Source organism: Falco cherrug, chromosome 3, assembly GCF_023634085.1.
Source record: "Falco cherrug isolate bFalChe1 chromosome 3, bFalChe1.pri, whole genome shotgun sequence".
Taxonomy (NCBI): domain Eukaryota; kingdom Metazoa; phylum Chordata; class Aves; order Falconiformes; family Falconidae; genus Falco; species Falco cherrug.
Window position 1 is genome coordinate 43,879,105 of NC_073699.1, and position 22,901 is coordinate 43,902,005.

The 22,901-nt window shown below is 43.9% G+C and overlaps 1 protein-coding gene across 1 annotated transcript; it reads right to left on the reverse strand.

The window, feature by feature from the left end:
- Positions 1–1,837: 1,837 nt before the first annotated feature.
- On the reverse strand, positions 1,838–3,165 carry RRS1 (ribosome biogenesis regulator 1 homolog). Its single transcript, XM_055706157.1, has one exon. It carries the CDS (start codon positions 3,056–3,058, stop codon positions 1,976–1,978), a length of 1,083 nt encoding a protein of 360 aa, XP_055562132.1. The 5' UTR covers positions 3,059–3,165; the 3' UTR covers positions 1,838–1,975.
- Positions 3,166–22,901: the final 19,736 nt, after the last annotated feature.

Consider the following 22,901-nt stretch of genomic DNA (forward strand, 5'->3'; position numbering starts at 1 on the left):
ACCACTTGTGACTGGCCATCAATGGGGTTTAACTCCAGTCACCGCCACTCTTTGGAGCCAGCCATCCAGATATTTTTTTACTCAGAGAACAGTATGCCTGTCCAAGCCATAAGCAGCCAGCTTTTCCAGGAGAACGCTGTGGAAAATGGTGTCAAAGGCTTTACTGATGACTAGGGAGACAACATCCACAGCCTTTCCCTCATCCACTGAGTGGGTCACCTTGTCATAGAAGATGTGGTTAAGCATCAGCTGCCTTTCTTTTCCAGCAGGTCCCATGATCACCTGGTTGTCCTGTATGTGCCACATGATGGTACACAAGATAATCTGCTCCATAACCTTCCTCAGCACCAAGGTCAGGCTGAGAGGCCTGTAGTTTGCCAGATCCTCCTTCCAGCCCTTCTTGTAGATGGGCATAACGTTTGCAAACCTACCTCATTGCTGCTGGAGTGTACAAACTACCCAGGATTTTAGCAGAGAAAGTTCACCAATAATGTTGTCAGCAGCACTGAACACTTACAGGGGTGTGTGCACGTGTGGAAAAACGTGCTCTCTTTTTGAGCAGGTAGGTGTGCCCTGTGGAAATGCTAGGAAGATCGAAGGTCTGGAATATATCTCAAAACAACGTTCTCCACTTGTCCAAGTGCTTTTTACCCCTGCTTTGCCTAGCTACTTATGCTGAAAGCTTGGCATAAGTGGGTTGCGTCCACAAGATCATTCCTGCCACCAGCAAGTCCAAAGCAGCCTGCAGTGGTCCAGACTACTCAGCATTGAGGCAAGAAACATCCAAGAGGCAAAGAATACATGTTATGCAAAGCCTGTAGGTTGAGCACTGTAGTCATTCTGTCAATGCCATCAAATCCCTTCTGTTCCAAGGTGTACATACTCTGCCATCTGCTACCATCTTGCAAAACCTTGGTTTGTGTTTTTTGATCAACCTGCCATCCTACAGTACTGCTACAGAATGAGACAACGGAACTGCTAATCTCCTAGCTTTTCCAAAACCTCATTACAATATCATTAACCACTCACAAGTTCACTACTTGAAAGTTTGAGAACTTAATTTACTTGAGACTGCCGGAACTATACTACACTTCTTACCAGGAATGGCCCCAGGGAACAGCTTTCTTCCCATAGCTAAGCTACACATAGGGACAGCAAATTTTATTTTTTTTCAGTTGTATTTCAAGTGTACAGGAGACACTAAAAAGTTCAAAAAAATAATCAGAAGTCTGAGATAATTTCCAACACCTGCTCTCAAACTGGTAAAGAAAAACACTGTGAAACTATTTCTATGAAATGATGGATTACCATTAACATAGGGAGAAATCTAGTTTTTAACCTGTTGTTCAAAACAAACATTTTTCTGTTGAATTCAATGGCTGGTCACCAGCTTTGACTTTTTAATCCACAGAACCCTCTAGGAAATCCGTACAATTTCTTAGGCCCTGCAATAAATCTTACAGTAAGTTTTACTGTTCCTTTTGTAACTGCGCCTGAATACCACAAAGCTGAACAGCAGTTGACTTACAGAGCAAGAGCTCCATCGTCAGGCCACGCGCCCAGAGCACAGTGCATCATACTCGAAAAAATGCAGGTCACAGCTGCGATGCCCCCCCAGTCCCTGCTACCTGAGCAAGGGACAGCTTCGCTCAGCTTCAGTCCTGCCTGGAAATGCTGTAGCCACAGCAAGCCGTGAAGAACCATTACCTGTCTGTCCCTGTGAAACTCCACGTCTGGGGGAAACCAGGGCTCCCGACACCCTCAATACACCACCAGTTGCCCTTGCATAGGGAACACAGCCCTCCTTGACCGCCAGCTAAGAGCCAAACACAGGACATTTTAGAAATGCCGGAGCGTATTTATTGGCAAATAGGAGTGGGAATAGAGCACCAGGTAGGAGGCTGGTAGTGACAGTCCTCTCCTACGCATTAGCAGGCAGCCCCAAGCACCGTGCTGCATACAGTCCCTCTGTCTCTCATGCCTTCTTTCTCTTGCCACCACCCGTGCTGCTGCCCGCAGGCCTCTGCTGCTGCTGCCGGCGGGCTCCACTCTTCTTGCTGCTGCGGCCAGCCCGCTGCTGCCGGCGGCCGCGCTTCCCCCGCTGCGACTGCTTCTTACCCTTGGCAGCAGCCGCCTCGGCTTCCTCCTGGCGCAGCTGCTTGTTGACAGCACGGGTGATGTCGAGGACGGGCTTCTTGCTGCCCATGTCTCGCAGCAGCTCCAGTTGCCGGCTGCGCTCGGCCGCCAGGTTACCCAGCAGTGGCTCGAAGCGGCGCTTCCTGCCGCCGCTGCGGGAGGGCGGCTCCGCCGGCTCCTTGGGCAGCCGGGGCTGGAAGCGGCCGAGCGAGGCGGTGGAGACGCGGGCGACGCGGGCAACACGACCCAGCTCCTCCCGGCTCTGGTGGCCGGTGGGGTGGAGAGGCGCGGCGGGGACGGCGGTCCCGGCCCGGTGGGCGCGGGCCAGGTTGCGCAGACGGTTGAGCTCGTTGCGCGCCACCCGCTCCCGCTTCTCCCGCCGCAGCCTGGCGAACTGGTCCTCCTCCGGGTCGGCGCCCTCTGGCACCTCCGCGAGCCAGGCACGGGCCGGGTCGCCGCCTGCCCGCCGGTAGCCCCAGCGCCGCCGCCACTCCTTGGCCTGCTCGTCCCACACCAGCGAGGTCCGCTTGCGCCGGCGGATGCCCTTCAGCCGCGCGAACTGCTCCCAGCGCGTCGGCGGCCGCGGTCGCGGCGGCGGCTTCTCCCGCGGCAGGCGGAAGGCCGGCTCGGGCAGCCGCGCCACCAGCGGCCCCCCGGCCCCGCCGGCGCGCTCGGCCGGCAGCTCCCAGAGGCGGGCCACCAGCAGCTGCGTGTTGTCGCGGGCCAGCGCCCGCAGCAGCGCCTCCCGCCGCGGACCGGCCCCGCGCAGCCCCGCCGCCGCCGGCGGGTTACGGTCCAGCGCCAGCAAGTTGCCCAGGTCGAACTCCAGCTCCAGCTCCTTCTCCACCGTAATGCTCCGCTGCTTCTCCGCCTCCTGCTCCTCGGCGGCCGCCAGCACCTCCTCCACCCGCACGGCCGCCATGGCGACGGGCACGCCGGGCCGGGCCGGGCCGCTCCCACACGTGCGAGCTGCTCCCGCCGACCGCCCCCGAAGTGCAAGGAAGCTCTTCCAGGTCAGCGCACCGGAAGCAGCGCGCCTCCACGCCCGGAATAGCGGTGCCCGGGAAGCCCTGCCCCTCGGGGCGAGCTGGGCGCAATGCCTGCCGGGAGCTGCAGTCCGCTCTGCGCCGGCGCGGGGCTGCGGGCCGCGGAGGGTGCTGGGAGCGCCGGCCCCGCCTGAAGGGGCCGTTACCGCCGGCAGGTTCCCCCGGTGGCGCTGCCGGCTGCTTGCGCGTCACATCGCCTTGGTTCCCCCCGGTTGCTGTCAGGAGATGCCTGCGGGCGGGACCGATAGGCAGGCGCTTCTAGCTGACGCCGATGAAATCCGCAGCGACCCCTAGGCCGGGGCTGTGCGGGGCTCGGGGCAGCCCTCAGCCCGCCTGTCGCCGCCTCGGCGACCGGTGCCGGAGCGGGCGATGTGCGGAAGGAGCCTGGGCGCCGTGAGGGGGCGGGCGCCGTGAGGGGGCAGGCGCCAGAGGCCTGTGGGCACTCTGCGGCCCCCAGGGGACAAGGCTGCTGCGGAGCCACCGGGGCCTTGCAGCTTCCCCTGCTTCTGCCTGTGCAGGCAGGCATGCTGTGCCATTCAGGCACAGTGCAGGTGCGAGACTGTGTAGCGGGAATTACTTTTTCCATAGGGTCTGGTGGTTGTTGGTTTTGGGATTTTTGGTAGCATACCATTATGTCTTGACATTATGTCATTGCTGTAGAGCAGGGCCAAAATTCAAGTATTGTGTTGCAGCTCCACAGAGACTGGTGTAGGTCTTGTGGGCAAGTCTCCCTGCAGAGAAGGGAGGGGAGGAACAGCATTTGGAAAGCAATATCACCTGGCAGCTACCTCATCATGCATGATGATAAGTGAGGTGATCAGCAGATACTGTGTGCACCCAAAGGTCAGCTGGGTCAAAGATACCTCTGTGCTATTTTTAAACAAGTGGGCTATGGAAGAATCCATTTATAGTTCTACAGTGATCTGGCTTGTATGGCCATGACATTTTGAACTGATCTCTGGTGACCTAAAAGCAAGTTCACGATAGCACTTAACTGTAGCCAAGGAAAGTGATGGGAGTGTTTATTCTAGATACGATTCTCAATGAAGTTACGTCGCATCTTTGCCTTTACGTTGCATTTGGCGTGATGGAAATGATTCCGAGTGTAATGCCACAGCAGTATAGTAGTGTTGGAATGAAAATAAAGGCCGGCCTTATAAAATGAAGACAAATAGCAGATTCTCAAGTTCTAATTCTTAAGATATCACAACTTTGTAAGTCTAACGATGATAAAATATTTGGGGTTTGTTTGTTCCCCCCGGTTAGGAGTTCTGAGCGTCATTTGTATACTGTGAAGCAGCACAGTCCCTATGCATTTAAACCTAGGTCGGATGCAGTTTTCCCGTTTACCACAAGATGGCATTGCATTGGCTATTATTTTGTTCCCTGTTTCGGACAGTTCATACTTCCACCTGGAATTACACATAAAAAAATAAAGACAGTTCTTTGAATAAATGCACTTACACTATTTAGATTTAGGCGTAAATTTATACTTTTGAACTGCAAAGTCCACTGTTTGGGCAGTCTGGTCAATACCTTTACACCGATCCCTGTACTCTCCTATTTTATCCTTATGTAGCTAACTGTGAGCCTTTAGGGGAGTATCTGGGACTGAGAGGGCATAATTGGTAATACTTACTGCACTTATGAAGTTGCTGTAAGTGATAAGGATTACTGTGTATCACTGGAATAGCAGCAAGTGTGCGTGCCAAGGATTGGTCTTCTTTTACCTAATAGCATGAACCTGTTAAGGAAGGGAAAAAAGAATCTCAGAAGGTATATATTACTTTCTGGAAACTGCTGTCTAGAACTGAATTCCAGCCTTTTTATGTATTCCACAAATTGTAATTTATTTTACAAGTTGTCCTAGTGCGATAAACAGGACTGTTCTTTTACTCAATTGCTTCAGTGTTACTTTGTGATAATAGTCTTAATAGGAGCACCCTTATTATTATGGGTTAGTGACAGGAAATTTTGTACTCGTCTCAGGTGGCGTTCAAAGTTGGATTTTTTTAGTAGCCTTTTTTATGCTTTTACTGATCTTTGTTGTGTGTTTCGTTGCTGGAGGCAATGAATTGATCCTGCATATTTAGTCTCTACATACATGATTCAACAGCAACAATTATAATCAACAGAGGAAATCTGTAAATCCTTTCACACTGGTGTTTGCTTTTGGGTGCGGTGTTTGTTTCTTTTTTTCTGTTTATGAAAATCCCACTTTGAGCAAATTAGCTAAGTCTTTGAAACTTGTCATAGGTAGATGTTACAACCCATTCTTAAAGCTATCTAAAAAAAAAACCACGCTTACAAAGAAATAATCTAAACACCTGTTTAGAGAATAATTCTGAAAAAGCCTCTTGCATCTTGTCAAGGATTCAGGCTTTTAAAGAACATGGGAGAAACCCTGACTCTGAGCTGAAGTCTTGGACAGTTTTGCTGTAGTCCTTGGCAGAGTCAGGCTGTACTTACTACAAGCAAAAATTTTGTAGTCTTTGTTTAGACCTCCTCCTGTTGTATAGAAGAAATACCTGCGTAGTTTACTAGCAATGTCAGACTTTTTGTCTGGTAAGCACAGGATGTAACTAAAGGAGCCTCATTTGACTGTGCTTCAAGTGTCCTCAGCACAATGTTGCCTGTTAGTAAAGCCTGACTACAAAATTGTTACTGTTGTACATAGTCATGGTCTATTATTCAGACAGGACATTTCTGAGTTCGTGATTTCACAGTGTGGTTGGGAAGGTGCTAGCTGGAAGAATATTGGAATGGATTTGTAAACCAAACAAGGTTTGTAAATAGAGTCATGGATATTTTGGGAAACTATCCCATCGTGAGAAGTGGCTTCTGAGAAGCACACTGTAGTAATCATAGCCATGCTTTGAGCTTGTAACTCCCAGTTTAGAGCTGAGAATTACAAGCAGGCACACAGCTTCTGTTAAGTGAACAGGTGTGTGTGTACTGCTGAATATGTGGGCTTTTGGAAAGATGAAATGGTGATACCAACATTGAATTATAGAAATAGCTGTTAGGAAAGAAATGTTTTCATTATCTCATGTTTGCTGTAGCCTTCTTAGTAGACTTTTTCAATTTCAAAGGATGAATTTTTAGAACTGCTTATTCATTTTGATCATGTCTGCTTCTGGGTTCCTAGGTTTAGAATCTCAAATATCGTATTGAACTGCCTGTGGCTGGATTTGTGAGTGCTCAGCCATAGGACTTGAAAGCAGTTATCCCTAACTGTGGGCACTCACAATCCATAGATACTTAAACAATTTAATCATCATTCTGTCTTTCCATGAGGTTCTCTTTCTCTTCAGTATGAATGATAGTAATACATGTCACTGTGTGTGTATGTGCTCAATTCCTTAATGCTTGCTTGCTTACTTTGAGATGCTCAAAAATTGGATGCTGTTGCAAAGCGCAGGCTTTCTTTGGGGTGAAAAAGGCTGTAGGGTTTTTATTTATTTTATTTTATATCCACAGTTGAGGTCTGCATGAAAAACATAAAGTGGCAGAGTATAAATTGCAGAAGCACTTGTCCAAAAGATTAGTAGAAATCATCATAATGCACCAAAAGAACTAAATCATCAATGTGATCTAACTGTTCTGTTTTTCTGTTGGAAAAGAACAAAAAATTATCCTACTTAACTTTTATTGTTGTAGTTTCTGTTCAGTTGGGCTACAAGTTTAAGTTTGTTTGATAGAAGCTGCTCTAATGTACAGTATTCGTGTCTCACTGTTAGTGATACCATTAGCTTAGATTTACTCTTCAAACTTTTGCCAATTACCTCTGGATGGCAGTAGATGTAGTTACAAGATGATTCAACCAATTCATAAGCCTGCTGTGAGGATCATTATGAAGAACACTTTTATCAGGAAAACCCAAAGTACAGGTAATTTTGGCAAATAGTAGAAAATGCCCTTGAAATACCTACGCTGTCTCCAAATCATTCCTTTCCACTGACTTTATTCAGTATGCTTTGAAGTAAAAATCTGTGGTTTAGGATTTCTTCCTGTGAGGGAGAAGTTGTTTACTTATTGAAGCTAAATTAAGTACAACAGTTTGTGGACCAAATTCTGCTTCCCAATACATTTTTTACTCCTGTAAAATGTATTCTATGTATTCCAGCATGTATCTTATTTCCTGGGATATATAAGTGCTTTTGCAATCCAAATAATGAAACATCAAAGTGAAAATTTGGCTAAATAAAGACTCTTTCCTATTCACTAGTCCATGTCATGTCAAAAAGCTGTCTGTAAGGAATAAAAAAATTACAAAGACCTGAGCCACCATCTTTTGTCATATATAAGGACTGACTTCAGCAGTGTAACAAAAATATGCCTGGTAGTCACTGCTTTTACTATTACTGAGTTAAATTACTCATTAGAGATAATGGGTCGTTCCTTCTTGTGGTTTCACCTATGTAAGACCTTACTAGAAATACACTAAGGGACATGCTTAATTCTGAGCAAGTTTTATTGATGTTGATGACATTGTCTGTACTCGCATGCTTGAAAATGTTTCTGGTTAGTTTGTAAATTAGCAGGATTAGATTTCCTGTCTGAAGATTTAATGTGATTTTAGCAGAATACTGTATTTGTAAAAAAAAAACCAACAAAAAAACCCATGAAGAAACTCGGGAGGCTGTAGCTCTGTTTCTAAAACCTAGGAGTGGCTAGCTGGGAATGCACTTACAGGTGGATACTAAGTAGAGCCTGATTTTTGGTTCAGAAGGTGCAACATAGATAGCTGGTGAGATAGCAGGGAGACTTGGATAACTGTGGGTATTGTGGAAAGTGATTGGTAGACCATTATGTATTTTGATCAGTTGACTGGCAGTGACTGTGTGGTTTCACTGAACTGATTTTGGGTAAACAAAACAAAGCTAAGGTAGTTTGAGGCCTTCCCAAGCACTTGATGCCTATCTTGCTATGCATTAGGGAATCAAGCTGAAAACAGATTGTGATGGGGTTTTTTATGTGTTTGCTTTTTTGTGAGCTTTACAGTGACCTAATTTTTTTGGGGAAACTTTTCTTTTAGTGTGGTCTTACCATTAGAAATACCAGCAATGGTGTGGCTTGGTTTTGTTAGGTGTTTTTAAGGAGAATTTGAAGAACAGAGTGATAATTTTATCAGACAGTGATGGAAAGAATGGCAACATAGTAACATGTTCTTTCTCCAGGGTCAGTCCTTCTTATCACCTGTCTAGAGTAGACCTACTTTTTGGCATATGATTACTTCTGTAAGTTTAAAAAAAAAGCCAAGGAACACATTTCCTTCTTTTAGAAGAAATTTGTCGTGCACAGAAATTTGCCCTTGATTAAATCTACGCTTGCAACCAGAAGAACAAAAAAGGTTCCTCTGTTCTTGTGTTGGTTTTGTGGCTGGAAATGTCTCCAACGTTTGGGAGTGAGATAGAACATGTAAGTCTTCATCCATGACACAGAGGCCATGTCATAGTCACTACAGATTTTTGTTGACAAAAGACAAGTCAGGTGGAGCAAGAGGTTCAATACCGTGAATCTGAGAGTAGGGTAGGTCTCTGTATGTTTGCTGACAATGACCATGTCAGCTTCTATATTCTAATGCTTTTGTGAGTCAGAAATAATCTTTTCCAATAGTGGCCTTAGGACATGATTCTTGGGACATGCTTTCAGTAGAAGATCTCAGCCTTTTATGTGCATTAGAAATACTGCATGCATGTGATTAAGTCTATGCAGATAACAGCATTCATGTGTGCAAAAGAGATCTGAATATTGATTTTTGCTAAAGGAGAAAGGATGAGACCTGATCTCAAGGCAAGATAATGCCATGCATATAGGACCACTTTTCTTCAGTGACATAGTGGGGAACTTTAACCTGAGGCTAGGCATAGATCCAAGCATCATTTCATACACACACTGCAACCATTTCATACACTAAAACGGCTTGAATCTTCTCCCAGCCCTTGCTGGATGACGTGGAGATGTACGCTGAAGTGCTGCTTACCAAAAGTGTCTTCAAAGCCTTGGCACTACTTGACGGTCAGCAAGGGAAAGGTTCCTCAAATCCAGTTTGTAACCTTTTATGCTCCACATTTCCATTCATCAGTGGGGCTGATCAATCAGGATGGAATTTTGTCCTCAATGTGTTTTCAGACTATTTCATTCTTAAAGCTACCTTTAACACCAGTGTGATGAAATACACATTGAAGGTGGTGTGGAGTGGGGAGTTTACATGCAGGTCTTGCCACGAAGCAGCAGAAGTGTTTGTGTGTGCAACTGTGCCTCCCACAAACTGCTTTGGTAATGTATGCTGTAGATGTCCAAGTAAAAGATGCCAAGTGCTGTGCTTCAAATTTGATGTTTCAATTGCATCAATTGTAGTCACTTTGAGGTCTTGCTATTACATCTTCAGTTGACAGTTACCAGAGAAATGGGAAAAATAGATCTTTTTGTTACATTACATTACAGCAATATGGCACTTCATAGGTTCAATCCAAGATATTAGGGAAGTTTTCAACTAAATGTAATCACAGGTGACTCATGTAAGACAAGAATCATCTGTAAACTTGTGTGAGCTTGTACTTAGGATATATGTTGTGGTTCAGAGTAAATTAAGGGTATTTCTGTTAAATATTTTTCATTTTGAGTGTCATACAGCCTAGGGATATGACTTTACATCATTACCCAGTGACAACAGATTTGGTTAAAATAGTTCTTGCACTAAAAATGAGTCCTAGAGATTAACACAGTAAGTTCTCAGGTTTTAGACCATGCTCACAAGGTAGCTGAATCAGCATAGCTGAGGGAGGTAACTTCTTGGGTGGGGTGGAGTGTGAATGTGTGGCTAGGCATTCAAGAGGGAGCAGCAATCTCTCAAACTGGCTTTCCCCCCAAGAGAATTAGCCACGGCTTGACTCACAAGCAGGGATGGCTTCCCTTGGAGGAGCAGTTGTGGTTCATGCCTACAGCAGCCTGTCAGACCTCTTCTTGAAGGAGTCTGTCTTGTAAAGATGACATAACTGCTCGTGTAGCAGCAGAGATCTCCCATAACTGCTCCCGTAGCAACCAGAGCTCGCAGCTGGGTGCATTAAGGGAAACGGGCAGCAGTTTGGTGTTACATTAATACAATATACTATAAACTAAACCAGTTGCTACATTGGTTGCTCAGTTATTCCTGCAAAGAGTTTGGGAGCATCTCACGGCAGGTGTGGTGGGGGATAGCTGGGAGCAGGAACGATGTTAGTCGATAGAAGGTAACCTCTGCACTGCTGCTAAATCAGAGCCCTCAGAGCTGGGGCAGGAAATCGTTGTCCTAATCTGCAGTCAGATCTCTTGGGTCCTTGGAGGGGATGAGATTCTCCGAGCTGTTTAGAGCCTCCCTCATGTTGCCACAAGACCAAATCAGCTGTTCTGCACAGTGCACCCTTATTCTTTTAGTTTTCTGCAGTGTGCCTCTGTTCATCAGCTGCTGCACTACAGGAAAAAGGGCAAACCTGTAAAAAGGGATAGAATCTCAGTTTCCAGAATCCTTCTACAGGCACTGTGGGAACTGCTCAATCTGTAATTTTCCTCAGTTACTGAGGAAATTCTAAGGCAGGGGCAGGGCAATTCTGTATGTGGCAATAGTTAGGAGCAATAAAATGAAAATAAATATTTTCACATAATAAATGAAAGGGACAAAAGAAAAGATTTGCTTCTTTAACCAAGGGTACGTAGTTTAGTCTACAATACTGTTAACTCCTGGTTTAGAACCTGCATATGTCTCATACAACTAATTTTCAGCCTTTGCTACTGGGACTACCTGTTAACGTGAGGTGCTGTATGGAAATAAGAGTGTTTGCTGGGCTGTATTGTTGCTCCTTGTTACTCCTTTACAGGATTTACAGCACCAGGCATTCACGTTCTCTAGCTGTCCAAGTATCTGCAGTTCTGACAAAGGACACCTTCCTTTTCTCATGAAGATGATCCTGCACCTGCCTCCTCTCTGGGTTTCCCAATGCTTGCCTCACTCCCTACAGACCCATCTGGAGTGCCCTAGTGGTGCTCCACGTAACACATCACCTGGATCCTTGTTTTCCTCTCATGCCTTTTGTTCCCTTCCATTGTTCCTCCTTCACTGCATTAACACAGACATCTCCAAGGCCTGTTATTTCTACCCTGTTTACTTACTTGTTCCTGTATTTGAAATTGTTCTTCATAGTTTATGCTTTACCCTGGTCATGTCCAGTAGTAGTTCTAGTTATTTCTGTGATGTACCGAGTTGAATTCCCCTGATCTGTGAGGCAACCTTGCTCCAGTCTGCAGCCTGTCTCTGGACTAGTTCTGTTGGTGGACAGAACAGCCACTTGCTGTGCCGAAGTTTGTCAGAGTGTGCGTTTCTGGTGCAGGTCTACAGAGCACTCCTGGGGACTTTGAAAAAGTGCCTACTAAATTGCATGATTAAACCAGGCTTAACTTCCCTATAATGCACTGATATAAATGAGGTGGTAACTTTGAATGGTGTGGTGAGTGTGAGAAACAGGTGGTGTTAAGTTTGAGAAGTAGTTGAGTTGTGAATTAAGCTTATGACTCAACCCTTACTGATGTTACCCATCAATTAGAGGATCATGGAAAATCCCAGCTGTATATTTGGTATCAGCAGTGTTATGTATTGGAAAGCAACTGCTTTTCACTCACATGGTAAGGCCTTTCCTGGGCTTTGTATCCTACAATGAAAATACAGACCTCTACAGTTGGAGGGAACAGAGGAAAGAGGAAAGCTACATGGAAAAATGCTTCATAAATGAGTTTTAGAGGATCAGTAGGGAAGGAGGAGAGAGCAGCCTCTCTTTGAGTGATTTGAATGACTGCAGCTTTTCCTTCACTCCAATTTACTCAAGCTGTGCAAAACAGCTCTAGATAAAGCATACTCTCATTATGTTTTCACTGATAAGAGAAAAAACCCCACGCTGTAGGGGGTTTAGGACTGGACTGAGGATATTCACAGATCTTGGGAGATGCTGTTTTTCAGGCTATGAGTTATTTTGATGGAAACATCTGACACTAAGCCTGTGTCTTCTAAATAAACCTTCTACACTCAATATGAACAAAAAGAAAAGTAGATGGATACTATCAAACATCTTATTTGCCAAAGGCTGGTTTTGGATTGGAAATTCAAAGATCTGTGCTTGTCATCTCAGTGGATTCAGCAGTGGTCTTCAAGGTGGCATGAAATCTTTGTTCTATGTATAGAAAAAATGCACTTTGCAGTATTGACTGTCCTTTGAAAAAAAGAATCTTGCTTTTCTACCTTCACATTTGAGTTTGCATTTTCCATTTAAATGACACTAGTTGAAAATTACATACATCTAGAAATAAAATATGCTTGTAAACCTGTCTTCCTACCTATCTTCTGCTAGGTACGTTTGTATTGCAAGCTGATCACTTGTGTTTTCCTTTGTTTGGTTTTTGAAGTTTAAACCCAGGCAATAAAATCAAGCATGAATTTAAGAACCTTATTATCTGGAGCTTCCTTTTAGAAACCCATCATTTTTTTACATGCAGATTTGCTGAGATGTGATCTAACAGGACACAGGCAATGATTCTGAGTTGGTTTAATTATAATTTTTGAAAATTCAACAGATTGTTGTAAACTTGCTCTTTGCAAAATGCTCAAATGTACAAGTCCCCCAAATCACTTTAAATACTTCTTTGTTCTGCCATCTTTCGGGGTGGTAGCATGACAGCATTTTTCAAGGAAAAGTTGCTTTCAGATTATCTGTCTATCTGAAAATGAATGGGATGACAGAGCTTCAGAGTCCAGAAGACACATTTTAACTTGAAGTGCATAGCAAATTTTTGCTGTAGCAGCACTGAAACCATGCCATTACATTACCACTTGTGTTAGGTAAAGAAAAGCAAAATTTATCCAGCTTTTCTGTGTATGGTGGGCAGTGAGTGGGGCTTGCCAAGATAATGAGAGCTAATGCTAGATAAGAGCTGTTCAGACAAATCAAAATATCTTGGCTGCTACCTTGCTTCATCTTTAGCTAAAGTAGGTGGGAAAACTCCTGTTGTTTGCAGCCTGATTGAGGCAGGTATTCAGGCACATGAGTCCTACTGATTTCAGGGTTTGAAGTGAGGTATGTATTTAAATAAGTTTGAAAGCAAAATCCTCAAACAGTGTTATCTCCCTGAGCAAAAAATTGGAAGGCCCAGCATTCTCACTGTGGTATCAAAATGATGGGCTGTATATGCCAAGACACCTGGATTGTTGGATGTATATTTTGTTTCAACATACATGTCTTATGGGAAGCACCTCACAGAGAAACCTTCTGTAATTATTCTCAGCATGGACCTTAAAGCAGAAAAGTGGAAGTGTGTAAATACATTCTGTTACTTAGTAAGCCCTCCATGCAACTTTCAGAGTTTCTTCATGAAATTTTCTCTGCTAACATTAGTACAACAGAATCCTTGTGTAACTGCTGGCTGTGTACATCACTTTATAAGAACTGACAAATGAAAGGCCAAATAATACGTTAATTACCTCTTGTTGAAATCTAAGTGCTGTTGTGACCTTTTTCTGTATGGTACAAACTATTTTTTTTGCAGCATCTAAGAGAAGTTATTTGAATGCATTATGAAAGCTACGCAGAGCCTGATCCTGAAACCTTTTATGAACCAAATTCTCTCACTGCTACAGCACAGGTCTACAGCCTGATCCTTGGCAGGTGCGACTTGGCATTGCCTTGGGTTGCATCAGCTTTTCCAGCTGTCCGCGCCTGCTTTTGTGCACAGTCAGTAGGACTTATTGAGAGGGCCACAGCTTTACAACATCAGGGCAGAGTTGTGTCGTGTTTTTTTTGTTTCTGAGGGTGAAGTTAGGGCACAGTTAGTTAAGTGCAAGGATGTTAATAATTGCCTGAGTGTCTGCAAGATAGGTACCCTCAGAGGGTACAATTAAGGCTAAGCTGTTGAAAAGGGTATGTAAGAGGGGAAAAAATGGAAAAAATCTTGCAGATACTCAGTTATTAACATCCTTGTAACTTGTGTTACATACCCACATGGGCACTGTGAATGTGCCTTCAGCAAGGCAGCTTTTTCCCTACAGTTCTCTGGGATTTTTAAAAGCTCCCCCAAGAGAACACGTTGGTGTCTGTGGGGTGGAAGGACTGAATCAAGAATTCAAAATTCACAGGCTTTCAGCACTGCAAATGGGAAGGACCTTCAGAAACTGCAGTGATGAGAATTGTGCCTCTAACCCATCCTTGTCTGTTGTTGGTTCTCCAGACTTTATATTCTGGTTCCTGTCCCTTGAAGCTTTCAAATATGCCTACATCTTTCTTAGGCTTTGATAACACAAACAAAAATCAGTAATGTACTTCCCAGGTCTTGCCAACAGCTAGTATCCCAAAGAATAAGACTGACTTTTTTTCTTTTTTTGCACAACTGCTGCCTAATGAGAGGTTCCCCCTTACAGAATATGATACAGCACACAGTGTAATAAAGCACAGCATGCAGCCAGTCCATATTAAATTAAACAGAGAAGACTAAACTGAGCAACTCAGTAACAGACTCTGCAGTCCTGACCTGTATGAGGCCTCACGACCAACGTTAATTTTTCTGATGTCATACTTGCATGTAATGTCAGAAGAATATTGAACATGTAGAGTAAGTGAAGAGCAAAATAGCGAACAGAGCAAATGAAGACATCTGAATCCTTCACTACAAAGTGAAACTAGCAGGGAATTGGGATAAATGACTGCAAAGCTTCAGAATTTTCTGAAGGGTGCTGCCTAGAAATGGCAGGGTGAGTGATTCCCCTGGCTGCCGCAAACAGCAAGTCCCATAGTACTGGTGGTAATCAACAACACTTTCTTGTGGAAACACAAAGTAGACCACAAACTTCTCAACAAAGACATTTAGAAATGTCAAGAATGCTGTAATTGACAACAGAATGTCACTTGGAAAAAAGCACGTCTTGACACCAAAGCAGATGGCGTATGAGACAATTGAGCGTTGTGTCACATAGCTGTACAATAAAGTGAAGTCATATGAATTTGAACAGTTACCAGCCTAATTAGTGACTTAATAATTTGTCTTCTAACATATCACCAGGTGAAAACAGCTTATAGGAAACTCCTCTACTATGAATAGTTGGGGCTGGCAGGACCTAATGAAAAACCGTGCTCTGCTGCTTTTTATAAATACAGGACTGATACTGGAACTTTCTTTCAAGAAGAAGGTCTAAGCAGGCAGAGTTTTAAAAAGGGTGCATGAACAAAATCCTATGTATTTTAACTCTACAAAGCATAAATATGGATCAGTGCTGCTTATTTCCTCTAATTAAGATCTCCCTTACTCTGTTTTCCTATTCACACAACCCAGTGAATTTAAATGGATTTACTTGTGATTCACTTTGGTGTGATGAAATGGGAATTGGGATCCTAAAACAGGAGTGAAAATTTATGTGCAATGGCCTGATTCTCATTTAGCCAGACATCCCTTTACACTTATCTAACTATGTAACAGAATTGTGAAGCAAATGTGAATGTAATCTATATAGCCAACAAGATGCAAAATAGATTTTGTATCAGAAAGCATCAGCGCTGAAAATGGCTTTGCTTCTTAGGACCTGAGCATAGATTAATTAATTTCTTCTCACATATGCACTGTTATAATGAGCCAGAATTTAACTGGAGGCAGTTGGAATTAAAAATTAGTGTATTTACATACTCAGAAACAGCATGAAAAGAAAACGATGTCTACCTAGATCCTCATTAATTTCCAGGTGTCTTCCTATTAGTTACCCTTATTTTAGCAAGTACTTTATAAAACATGATCAGTCTTCACAGAATACTGAAATCTCTTATGTTTTTATTAAAAACTACCTTGAGTTTCATTTGCACTATAATTCATTCATTGTGAAGCATTATTGAGAAGCATTTGACAATGAAGATCTCTAAATATTTAAAATTCAAGTGCTGGAGAGGGTCTCGTCACATTTGAAAGCGATCAACCATCTTGAGACAGGTTAATAAAAGCATCTTAAACTCATCATCAAAAAGCATTCTTGACCTCTGTTATCAGGCACAGGACTCCTAATGATTCATTGATCACATTTCTCTGTTCAACAAAAATATCATGAGCCTAAAGGTTTCAAGATAGCCAACTTGAGAGATATTTTTTTTCCTGCCTCACAACTACATTTGACAGATGACCTTTAGGCTTTCTTTCACATTAGTGAGATATTTAACAAAGATAATGCAGATACATTTTTCACAATTATCTGATGCACATGCTCACAGAATTTTTTATTTGGTATCGCACGTTAAAAAAAAAAAAGAGTCTTGCTTCTGTGAATGCCTTCATTACAAGTAAGTGCCCTGCTTTCAGCTTTCCTCTTTTGGCAAGATCACGTTTTAAAAGCCTCCTGGTGATTCGGTGTTTCTGTGAGTGCCTGTAGTTAGCCAGATGCTGTTTCACAGGGAGACTGGTACATGTGTAGTTATATACAGGAGGTTTTCAGGAAGGTTATGTAGTCCTTACATCTCTTCCATACAGCTTGCCAACAACTGTATTTGCACTTCCAAAGTACCAAGGGGTCCCATGTGTTCAGCTGCGCTGTTGGGCAGTTCAAGGGGTGGGCTCTGTCCTGAGCTCACCTGCAATTTACTGGCTTGGGTACAGAGAACAAAGGGAGCTGTGACACTGAGGACATACACAGCCAAATGCTCACCCAGGGTCCTGGACAGATTTGCACAGTCTGTGAAGAAATGCTTGCTGTCAGCACCAGAGTTAGCTGCTGAAGGTGACTCAAGTGTGCCTAGTCACACCTCTGGATCATGGCAACGTTCCTGTTTTCACTGCTGCTTTGGCCCTGGCAAGTGTCTCCTGCTGAAGCTGCAGGTCAGAGGTGTTGTGGAGGGCACAATATTGCACAGAAGTGTTAAAAGAGCTACATCACCCTAGAGGTCCCCACTAGTATGTCAGTGATCCTCACTGCACATCACCGCTCTGTGTGTTTTGCAGGTAAATCCTGAAGTTATTCCACAGAAGTCAACAAGTTTGAGAAATGTGGCCTTGTCTGCCTGCAGGCCATTCTCTGCTGGATCGAAGGGGGCAAGGGAAGTTGTCCTGTCGGGGTGAGCTGACACACCCCTGCTCTCCGCAGGTGTGAACAGTGAAGGAGGTGAGAAGTAGGCAGACAGAAGTAGGCATCACAGAACAGCTGGCAGAACATGATGAGCTCAAGGTCACTTGGCTGGTGTCCCAAATCCATCCAAAAATACTGAAAGCCAGCAATTAGTCAGGCTGGCAGCCCCCCAAAAAAGGGAATAGCTGAGCCGTGTCATTGTTCAGCAGAGGTGTGCAGATTCTGCTAGCACCCTTTGAAAGGCTGCCATGGATGTAAACTGGGACCATCACCATTCATGGTCTTGCTCATCAGTGTGAATTGAACTCAGTGTCATTTTACTTGAATACTTGCCTGAAAACATCCAAAAGTACATTCTTGAATGGATCAGGAATTTCTGGTAACTTTTTAACTTCTCTTGGGATAAATAGGTGGATGAAGGCAGCAATGCTTTGATGCGAGATGCCTGTTAGAGCGGCAAGTACAAGCTCTGGACAGAAGCTTTTACTGACAATGAGGCTTTTACAAGGTTCCATCAATTCTGAGACAGTTGAATCTTGCTTCCCCCCTCTATTAATAAACAAAAATGTGTGGAAAATTACCCTAATCTTCCAGAGAGGATGTGCCTCCAGAATCACTTCCAGTACCAGGGACCTCAGAACTCTGCTGCCATATTTAGAGGCGATAAAAATGGTCCTTGAATTTCTGACCAAAATCCAAATATAGTCTATTTCTTTCTGCCAACTGAAAATGTACCTTTTTATTTCATTCAGTTTTGTTTAAATCAGACTTTGTTCCAAACTTTTCATTCTATAAATGTCTCTTTCACTATAATTATTTAAATAAAGTGGGAAAGTGCCCAATTTAGTGAACTGAGTATGCTACTGAATGTGCCTGCTATTGTCATTCTACCAGGACTGTGCTCTGCTCTTGTTACAACTCCCTGACTTCAGCGGGTTTACACAAGAGCTGAACCCAGGCTGTGAAGGACAGATTACCACAGGCAGTTGTATTTGACAAGTTTGAAGTGGACATAGTTGCTGTTTCTACATGATTTATTGAAGTCTTTACAGTGGGAGGAATACACCAGTTGCTACTTGGTCAGGCATTGGCTTTATGGCTGGAAACTAGTCGTGCATGTCAGTGATGCCCTGAGACATCTAAGCCTACCTGCCTTGTGTGTTGTGTTTTGCCAGGTCCTGGTTTCCCAAGCATTCAGCTGATCTCCAGCTTGGCAGCATGACAGCTTTTGTCTGTGAGGGGGACATCTCTAGAAAGTGGGAAATGGAGCTCATGAGTCCCAGAGAACATCAAGAAGCAGAAGAGATCATGCAGGAGTGTGGGGGATGTTACTGTGGTATTAACCTCAAGGAGCTTTAGGTGTCTACACTATAAGCATCCACATAGAGCTGGTTGTTTAGGCTCTTTTTAGAGCCAGTGGAGAGAAACAAGAAATGCTGAGATAGTCTGGATAATTTCTTTTGAGATGAGACAAAGCTTGCCCTAGAATGCTTGTTTCTCTTCCGTAAGCTTAGCAGCAATTTGAGTAACTCAAGTATAGCCCTCATTAGGTGTCACAGGTAGGTGATGTGATCCTGTCTTTCTTGTGTGGGACCTTGACAGGTAGAGACCATTCAAGGTACTATGTATAAATTCCCTACCCAGAGCCTTTTTTTCTTCTTTTCTTTCTTTTTATTTCCTATGAAGAAGCTTTTTTTCTCCTCCACTCTCCTTTCCTGTTTCTTTCCTTCACTTGCTTACATTTTTACTCATAGTTTTTCGTCTACACTTCGGTGCTTTAAGACAATGATGATTCTGTATAAATGGGTTTGGTAATTGAACTACTTAAGGAATTCCTTGAAAATCTTTACTCATCTCATGAGGGCTAAAGGTGGAAAGCAGGCTGGTCAACTGGACAGACTCATTTGGCCACGCTTGCTGAACGCTCCCTCCTTGTCCCACCTGTGTCTCACTCACTTTCAGTCCTTGGCCTCAGGTACCAGATGCAGCTGATCATCTGACCTGTAACCTGGAGAAGGGGTTTTGAACAGCAGTGAAACTGGTGTTATCCAGTGGAACCTGTGCTTACAGAGGCTACTCCAAGCAATCTTCTGTCCAACCTGGAGCCTGTCATGGCAGCGGTCATGTATCATCCAGTGCCAGGAGTCTCATGCACTGGGACATTCAGGGTGCAGTGATGATAAAGCTAACTGGTTTAGGGGCTGAGTGCTGCTGAAAGAGGCTGGTGGTGCCATTTTCTGCCCCTGCCTCCCTGTCCATGGAACCCTGCCGCTTCCCACGCACCACTGGCACTCACCTGACCTCGGAATGAGTCAGCTCAGGGGATGGACCAGCAGAAAAATCACACTAAAAATGAACACATTTTTCTTATGAGGGAAAGAAAGGTAGAGATTTCTGTTCTTTGTTCTCTTTGAAACTGCAGGTTTTCAGGGACAGCAGTGCTGTGCTCTGGGGTACAGTATAAAAGTAGCACCACTCCAGGTCCCTCAGATATGTCCTGTTGGCTTCAGTGGCTCAGGATTTAACTCTGTTTGCTCACTGCTGTGTTTCTCTAGTGCTGTCGATATTCTCCTGCTTATTCTGCATGGTCCAAGACAAAGATACTGGAAATATTTCAGTACAACATTAAAACCAGGGGCTTCCTGTGCTGGAAAACACTTACACAGCTATGCTTTATGTATTGTTGTTGCACCAGGCGGCACACTGCTCCTGCTTACATTACTGAAATTCTCAAAACATCTGTGGGTCAGCTCTGTGGATCTAGCCGTGAAGAGAATGTGAAAAAACCCCAAACCCAAAGGTCTGTGATATCTTTTGCTTTCTCCTCTTGCAACCTTTGAGGCAGGAATTCAGTGTGGCCTCCCTGAGTGCTTTTGTGCTGCTGAGGTGTGAGGACAAGTGCTGTCCTGACATGCTTGAAGGGGGAAGCCAGACTGTGTGTCATTGTCTTCATAGCCATGGCTGGGTCCTGTTATGTGAGAAGGGGTGACCAGTATTAAGGTGGTTGGCCAAAGTCCCTTCGCTTCTCCCCAGTAGACCTGAGCCTGCCCCACGCTTGAAGCACTGTGAGCACTCCCTGCTCACAGTTGCAGTTACTTCTCATTAGAGAATTCACCAGATTACATGTTGGAGATGAAGTGGGAGCGTAATCCCAGTGAATTTTTTCAAAAATGCAAATCAATAATCACAGCAGGTTGGGTGATGGTTTGGGTTTTTTTGGGGGGGGAGTAACATTTGTTCAACTGTATTCCTTACACTTGAGCTATAAAAAGCAGCAAATTAAGGCTCAACAAGAAGCCACATAACATAAAATCAAGAAGTGACAGCAGAAATGTTTCAGTATCCACCCACCACTTGCACAAGGGAATGAGGAATAGTGTCTTGCTTGTTCCAGAAAGGCTATCGCAGTGATCCAGCCTAACAAGCCATAAAGTCCAGTCCTCCTTAGAGCCCTTTACACTTTTGTCAGTCAAAATGCTTGTTTTTTCCTACAGTTGTAAAAGAGGATGCAAGGTGGTGCCAGCCAGCCCAGTTTGAAGGGAAAACGCTGTGGTTCCTGCCTCCCTCCTGACTCTAAAGAAAGGCTTTTGGGATGATGGATTGAGCACAAAAACTTTGCAGAAGTGGACTATCAGAAACACATGTGCAAATGATACTTTACTTGTCTGCTTAAACTAAATTTCTTATACATTCTGACAAAAGCTACATGCACATTCAATCAATCTGTTTGCAGATATGGATGAACATAGACGATGCATTCAGCACATCCTGTCTTTCATTGCAAACCCCCTTTGTGTCTGCCCAGTTTCTGACATGATCGGGGTGCACACATTTAGGGATAAAGATTCAGGGACTTGGTTCCCCAGCAGAGGCCACTTCCTTTTAGTCTGCCAGATCTTCCATTACACATCCAGGACGTGCAGCTGTGAGCCAGTCTGCCATTCAGATGACGTCGAAGCCGGACACTGGGGTGTTCAGCATCTACCACCTGGATAGTCTATTCTGGACTCCATTCCCATTTTGGAGAATTTGGGATCTTTCATTCCTTACTATTATAAAATCAATTTCCATATGATCAATATGTTTTGTGAGTCAGTTATCTTCCCCTAGCCTAACTGTGGGATACCTCTCAGAAGAGACATCAAACTGAGATGCCAATCCCATTAATTTTTACAAGTTAGTTTCATTTCATTAGCATAGGGATATGGACCTATCCCTTTTTTCACACATACGTCCTCCTGAAGTGTCAATTACAAAAGCCATTTGTCTTCATTTCCTGTACCAAAGCTGCAGGACAACGTTACTGTGTACCAATTACTGCCTCATACTACTTTCTACCTCTCAGGTGGGTTTCAAGTCAACCTTATATCTCTGGTCCAACTTAGAAATGGTCCTAGCAGTAGTTACACATGCTAGGTGATAAAGAGTGTAATCTGCCCTTGCTGCTCCTTAAGGGCCAGCCGAAAGGACACTGAAAGCAGCTGGAGGTCACTGCAGCATGCTTTACATCAGGTTAAGGCCTCAGCTGCACCGGAGCTCCTGCAGCTATAGCTTGCTTGTGTGACCTCTCAGCACCAGAGAAACTCCTATCTTTAGAAGCTGTATGGAAAAACATGAGTGAAGCAAAGATTGTCTTCTGTAGGAGTAGCTGTGCTCACAGAAGATGTTTTTGTAGTGATGAACCAAATGGTGAGAACTTGCACCCCAAGCAGAAATTGCTTTTCTGGAAACATTTGTGGCAGAGATTTGGTGCAGTCAGGAGCAACCTGGAATGCGTAGTGCTGCTTTGCTTGTGCAACTACCTGTTCAAGCACGTCTCATGGCTACTGGTGAAGTTCTGCAGTTTCTTGCCACACTGTGCACAAAACTGACTGAAAAAGCGGAGCCAAGCTGGAGTTCTAAATTGAGTGCTAGAATCAAAGTTAATGAAGCTCGTAACAATGTAAATCCCTCATTTTTTAAGTATAGCTACTTCCATATTTGGTATATCCTGGTTTGAGAGCGCCTTCTGTCAGTATGGGGCTTGACAAAAAAACCATATAAATATATATTCTTTTCATAATATTCAAATAAATTAGCTATTTTTTGCTTATTATTCTAATTTTGCATTTTAAATTTTTCTCTTTTTCCTGGAATGTATTTCTAGGAAAACAGTCAAAAGTTAAGTCAAATGCTCTGTTACCACACCAGACGGGGGGTAGCAGAGGAAGAAACAGTTAGTGGTACCGTTTATTAAAAGAAAAGCAACATAGCAAATAAACTATTAGGTACATCTGACTTGATGATTGTATCAGTACTATGGTCTGGACCAAAAAAACCCAACCCCTGTTTGTCCTCCTGTGATTACTTCTGAAGCACTTTAGTACTGTCTCATCTCCCTGGTGTTGCTGTTTTCATTACTCCTGACAGAACGTTTGGGTAAGTGCAAGAAGAGAGAGGGGATAGTATAGCAGTTTGACAGCTCTAATTATGAATATTTAAGAGCTGCTTAAATGTGCTCTCTTTTATCACCTAATTTCCTATCAATGACAGCATTGGAAGCACTTGTCTCATTTTTCAAATCAAAGCTTCCTCAAGCAAAATGCTTGGAGACTGAATAGCTT

Coding starts and splice junctions, on each gene's coding strand:
- RRS1 (XM_055706157.1), bottom strand. CDS start 3,058: ATGGCGGCCGTGCGGGTGGAGGAGGTGCTGGCGGCCGCCGAGGAGCAG.